The 6,366-nt window shown below is 35.2% G+C and overlaps 1 protein-coding gene across 1 annotated transcript in view; it reads right to left on the bottom strand.

Moving 5' to 3' along the window:
• Positions 1 to 3,904: 3,904 nt before the first annotated feature.
• The window catches only part of CFAP54 (cilia and flagella associated protein 54), a 102,311-nt gene continuing 99,849 nt past the window's right edge, over positions 3,905 to 6,366 (bottom strand). Inside the window, exon 68 of the mRNA XM_054279681.1 lies at positions 3,905 to 5,911. Coding sequence (XP_054135656.1) covers positions 5,792 to 5,911 — 120 coding nt within the window. The 3' untranslated portion in view covers positions 3,905 to 5,791. The remainder of the gene's footprint in view (positions 5,912 to 6,366) is intronic.

The raw sequence follows: 6,366 nt of genomic DNA, 5'->3' as shown, positions 1-6,366 counted from the left end.
AAATAAATGATAGCATTAATACATTACTAATAGGAACACCAAGTAATAGAGAATTGAGGCGTCTGTTTCCTGACTTGCAATAGAACTGTTACCCTGGTCATCCTGAATTTTACAGAAGGAGGGACTTTTTTGTTATTTCATCCGGTAAAATAAAAGGTAGCAGTTCCTTTACGTGATACATGTTTGCACTGCTGCTTTCTATCCCTAAACACAAAATTATATGCTAAATGTAAAGCTATGTTAGACGTGGAACCTGTAGCAAAACTTTCTGTAGAGATCTGCCTGTGATGGAGTCTTTATCCTGTGTCCCCTCAGAAGCGGTCGAGCTCCAATGCCTGATTTACTTTCCTTTTCTGATGGAGGCTTGATTTTCCAAGTTCATTTAATATCTTGTCTGTAGAAGTGAACTCAGAATCAGGAGAAAAGAAACCATGCCACTGTTACACAAAATGCCATTATTTCCCTACAGCAATGAGGATCATGTCTATTGCATCTATTAATCCTCATTAAGCAATCTTTAGTCATAATTTACATCTTCAACCACCTGCCCTCTCAGCTGAGTGCTAAGGGATCCACAGCATTCCTGCAAGTCTTCTATCCTCACTCCACTTTATAGTCCTAATTTGCTGCTAAACCTGTCCTGTTGCATTTCTGAGGCCAGCACTTGTTATTACATCCCAGCTTCAGTACAGAGAGAATCTAAAACCTTTTCTTTACCACAGCCATATCCTCTGGCTTTATTTTTCCTTATCTCCTCTGTGGAGCACAACTGATTTTACAGACAGATAAATGAGCACCTGCCTGACAAACCCTGAAGCCTTGAACAATTAAAAATTTGGGGCATTTTAAATAAACGTGATCAGCATGTTTTACTTCATTCTGTAACAGCCTCTCAGTTAAATCAGTTTTTCCTGCTGGTAGGACTTTTGCTAGCATTTTTTATGCCAGTACCTGTGCAGTGCTTGTTCTTGGTATTTGTAAGGAACCATTGGGACACGATGGTGTATCCTGTGTGGGGAAAGAACTGCAGCTAGAAGCCCAATCCTTAAAGCCAAAGTGGTGGTATTGCTGAAAGGCCACCTGTGCAAGGCAGGGCATTCCCAGCAATTGTGCAAGGCTGTAAAAAGAGTGGAAGTGTGAGCAATACACAAGTGAAGAGAGGCAAAACCAGTTTATATAATATTTTAAACTTCCTATTATTAAAACATTTTGCACATGGAAATAATCTTTCTTCTCACATAATAATTAGACCTGAGAGGATAACAGTTCTTGGATCAGGCTAAGATTTCAATTATACTAATAGATTTTTGCCTTTAAACATACATAGGTTTCCTCTTTAGCCATAAACAAGATTTTCATTGTAGGGGCAGTGACATTAGTTTCTGAAGGACAAGCCACAGAGTTCCAGGGCAGTAAGACCAGTCAGGACACCAGGGAAAAAAAAGGCCTTAATTTCTTTATGGTTATAATTGTTTTTTAGAGCAGTTTGGAAACCACTTAAAAGTGGGCATTATCCATTTGGTAGTGGAATCGTAGGAATGCAACAGAGATAATTAATACACTGCACATTGTATGATGATAAAATATATAGAGTAATTTCATATGATAGGATCTTGACTTTCACTGCTAGCTCTGCTGTACAGTAGCTGTATGATGCAGAATTCACAGGGAATGAAACAAGTATCACTGCCAAGAAGCAAGGAGCTTTGCCTAGGGCATTAGAAATTTTTGGTGGCTGCTGAAATGTACTTTTCAACTCTGAATGTCTGGCCAGGAGCTAAACCAGCCCCGTAGGTGCTCTGTGTGTTCAGAGACTTTCAGCCTCCACACAGGACTATAGGGCTGGCTCAATCAGCTTGTGATTATTTCTCAGGTAGCGTATTCTGCTTCCACACTGAGAGTTTTCGTGCCAATTGCTTCAGCACAGCCCATCTTTTTTTCTTTGCACATTAAGTAGAATCCCAAATCATGCTGAGATGGTAGATAAATGAGAATAATTCTAATTATCTCTGGGGTTTCAAAGTGGAAAATTAAATTGCAGTGGTAAATATTTGACTTCATCACTTGCCTCTGGACCCTTTCACCCACTCTGTTTTAAAGATTAACCTATGCTTCATATTTTCACTTCTCTCATTTAATGATGTTCTCAGTATCTTTAACTCAAAGAAAACCTTTGGCAAGCATAAATGGATCTCTCTGCTGGCTTAATTAGTTCAGCATATTAGCCAACAATTAATTCTAACTCCATCATTATTATTTTAAACAATCTTCCTTCTTGGATGTCACTGAAATGGACTGGAAACAAATGACTGTTCCATTACAGCGTCTCTCAACTGAATAATAACATAAATAGCCTTCCTCTTTCACTCAAGGATCTGAAAATATTTTCCAAATGTTGATGCAGAAAACTTAAAATCCCTCACTGATGAGGGGATTACTGTTATCTTCAGATAAAGAAACTGAGGCATAGTGAGGGTAATTACTAGGATTATTTTGTTAGATTCATGTCATCCAGAAAATGGATACATTCTTTGGACAACAAAAAATTATTGTGAATTGTAGCTGTAGTGGAATTTAAAAACCAGTCACATACAATTGGATAAATCCGTGTGAAATTACTGATTTCCACATCATAAAATTAATTTAACCAGAAATAATTTCAAGTTACTATATATTTGTAGGCATGAGAAATCCCGTGAATGTCTTGAATATAGAACATCTTTCAAGGCAGCAATATAACTTAAAAATACATTGAAACAGTATTTGAAAACTGAAATATTCTAAAATCCATTCAGACCTTTCACTGTTAAGCTCCCTGTTCAAATTCAATTTGAGCTCCAGCATGTTCTTGATAATACAATTTTTAATTACAGGACCAGAAACTGTTTTTTTTTTCCTCAGTATTTTTCCTTCATTCAGTTCACATAACAGAAAATGCTCAAATAATTTAAAAACCCCAAACACCTCTTTTTACTATTCTTTAGTTTCTCATAGGTCTTTCTAGTCCCTCACCCAAGGGAATGCACTGAAGATAAAATGTCATTCTCTTCAGAATCTTTCAATTTCTCCCCACAGTGTGCTCTCCCTCTAGCTCTCTCTTTCTCTCTCTCTCTCTCTTTTTCCTTGCCCCATCCCATGATTTATCAGATAAGGAAGCACTGTCCATTCCTTCCACAGATGTACAATGGAGAAATACTTCAGTTAAAATTTGAAAAGAATTGGTAAACGTGCCAGGGGTTCAAAGCTGTCAATAGTAGCTCTTTGGCATTGTTGTATGGGGCAGATCGTAGAGAAGAACTTCCCATAGCAGGAAGGTCCTCCCTTACAAAGTGAAATCCTCCTTCCTCCTCTTCCTTCTTAATTTTGGAGACAGGGACACAGACAAGTATTCTATGCAAATCTAATTCAGCGTGGTGCTGACACAAATAAATTCTGGTTTCACATATTGAACTCTCCATTCTGGTTTCACTTATTTAGTCTCCATTTACTGGTAAGGACAAAAACCCCACCCAACTACTGCAATACATAACCAAGAAATAACTTGCTTTGCAATTGCTTTTATACTTTTTTTCTGTGTGATTACTGGAGACATTCAGATATGAACTTCCCTCCATACAAGCAGATTTTAACTAAAGAGTTTAATTGTATGCTAAAAGAAAAAATGTTTTCTCCAATGTTTCCTCTGAAACCTGCATTGAATACTTTATCTTCTATTTATGAGAATAAAATCTGCTGCTATGGATACAGTGAGGTCAATATTTTAATGTTATTATTTCACTGTGCTGTGTTAAAGTATAATATTTTTCTTTAAAACAAAAATCTTAGAAAATATGTATTATAGGAAAGTAAGTATAGTAATGTATTTTAAATGAATAGGTAAAGGCTTTTATTTAATATTTCTGTTTCAAGTACAGGAAATATAACAAGGTCCAGACAGGCAGCACTGAAAAAAACACCTTGTCTGGAACGGAACTTCACTTCCATTTTCACCTGATGCCTATAGCATGTTTTACAAATGTTAATTAAGGTGCATAAAAGTCCTATGACAATCCTCAAGGTGACCCCAAACAAAAAAAGATAGGTTTATAGTTTGTACAAAGCACAACAAAAGACAGAATACCTTGTTTGTTTGTTTTTTAAAAGCTGCAATTTCCTACTTGTTCCTTGTAAAAGAAAAATGAGTAATGTCAATTTTTATCTTTCCTGCTTTTTGAACAACTGCAGAATAATAAATTCTTTTAATGAAAGAATAATGCTAAGGAGTTTCTCCTCCAAACTGGCTGTTAGGCAGTCAAGTTAAATAATCATACTAACTCAGTTTTAAAACTGTCTTGCAAAAATAACTGCCCTATCAATTACTCACTTTTTCCCTTCTTTTCATCATTGTATCATTATCCTTCTAATTTTCCTACTACCTACAGCATTCCAGAAAAGTGTACACAAAATAAAAAACAGCACAACTTTTAAACAGCTACACATAACACAAATACATCCAGTCTTCTTTCTTTTATAGGAGCAAAGAGAAACAGGAAAGAACTTTATTCCCTTTCTTCTTGCACTCATCACATTTAGAATACACATTATTCAGAATCTTACCCCTCTCTCCCTCTTCCTCCCTAAAAGAAACTCAACCAGGTAACATTTTTCTCAAAAGCACAAGCCAAGGTAAATCTGCAATTTCCAAATAGCTCAAAAAAGTTTATTGTTTTATCACTAGGCTACAGTACAGGGAAGTGAGTGAAAGGGACTGGAATTTTTCACAGGAAATGAGCCCCAGAATGGTTACATTAATGCTGAATTTTCCTGGAACTACAAAACCATAACTACTCATAGGACAAGTCTCATAGGATTCCTGCCCAAACGTCCTGGGGTTTTTTGCTGCTTGTTGCAAACAAGTCATTCCAAGTAACAAAGGAATGCCTGGCTTTGAGATGTGAGCAAAACCAAAGGGCCATGACCCCTCTCTGCTAATTCACTTGTTCGTGTCAAATTCTCCATCTCAATCACTGGGGCATTTCAGATGCTCCGCCCATTGAGATGGAGAATATGCTTGAGCATATTGCCTCAGGTGGTTGTTGTTAGGACTCATATGTATTTCTTGAGTACTTTAAAATAATATTTACAGCAACATTCAGAAAGGTTCCCTTAGCTTTTTAGAATTATATAAAAAATATTCAATATTGTACAATTTTATTCTTTGTACTGTCTTTTGGCAGGGGGGAGTTGTTTATTTGTTGGGGGGGTTTGTTTGTTTGTTTGTTTGTTTTAAAAATGCTTTGAAATTATGAAGACATCTGAGTGATCATTTGCACCCTCAACAACCTGAAATGCTAGGTTCCAAACAGATGAATAAGAGAACAAACTCATTGATCATTTTAGCCTCCCCAAAAATTCTCAACTTCAGAAATAATATCAACTTTTGTTAACTGCAAAAAACAATTTAAAAATTGCTGATGAGAATACAACTTCAAGGGAAAAAGGAATATCTATTATCTGGAACTAGAAGACTACAAACCTATCCAGCTTTTCTAAACAATAAGAAATTATTGAATAGCTAGAGAATCCTCTTATAAAGAAACTACTTTAAAAATATTAAATTCCTAAAAAAATATTTTCATGTTAAAAACTACTAATGCCTAAATAATTGGAAATAACCTAAAAATGAAAATTATAAAACATAACAGGAGCCAAATCCTAGTGTAATTAATGAAGTTGTTATATTAACACAAGAACTTAAGTCTAAGTCTGTAGCATTCAGATAGTAACTGATGAAGTTATTGCAAAACAGCATTTAGCGAAGCAGAGAAATCATCCAATTGAAAAGACTTCCATCACTTATTATACATCCATTGGCAAGATCAAACATATCTTTCAAACTTGTTATTGATTGCAAAGTAACATCAAATGGGATCTGAAAAAAAAAATACTAAATTAATAACTTTATTAAGCTTAGAGGTACCAAAAAGCACATATACACCAATATATATATATATATATATATATATATATATATATACACACACACATGTATATACCAATATACATACACATCTATACCAATAGTTTCATATACAGTCAGATTTCTGAAATTCAATCAATGAGTAAGTTAGAAATATTTATTGCCTGGGTATAAATTTGTGGTTAATGACATTTTCTTGCAGGAAACTAGTAAAACAGGATTCAAGGGAGGAAACTTTTATGAACAGTCTTGCTCACAAAGTTTTTCGTGATCATCTGTAGGTAAAATGAAGAGCAGCAAGTATGGTTAGTAATTTGGAAGGCTTTTCCTAAGATGAGAAAATGAAGGAATTGAGCTAACAGTAAAAGGTGAAATAGAGGGCAATCATAAACTGGTTTGAGTGTCCA

Source organism: Melozone crissalis, unplaced genomic scaffold, assembly GCF_028551555.1.
Source record: "Melozone crissalis strain CALT ecotype California unplaced genomic scaffold, PUWL_Pcris_2 ptg000004l_1, whole genome shotgun sequence".
In the NCBI taxonomy this organism is placed as follows: Eukaryota; Metazoa; Chordata; class Aves; order Passeriformes; family Passerellidae; genus Melozone; species Melozone crissalis.
This window is presented reverse-complemented; position numbering and strand designations above follow the sequence as displayed.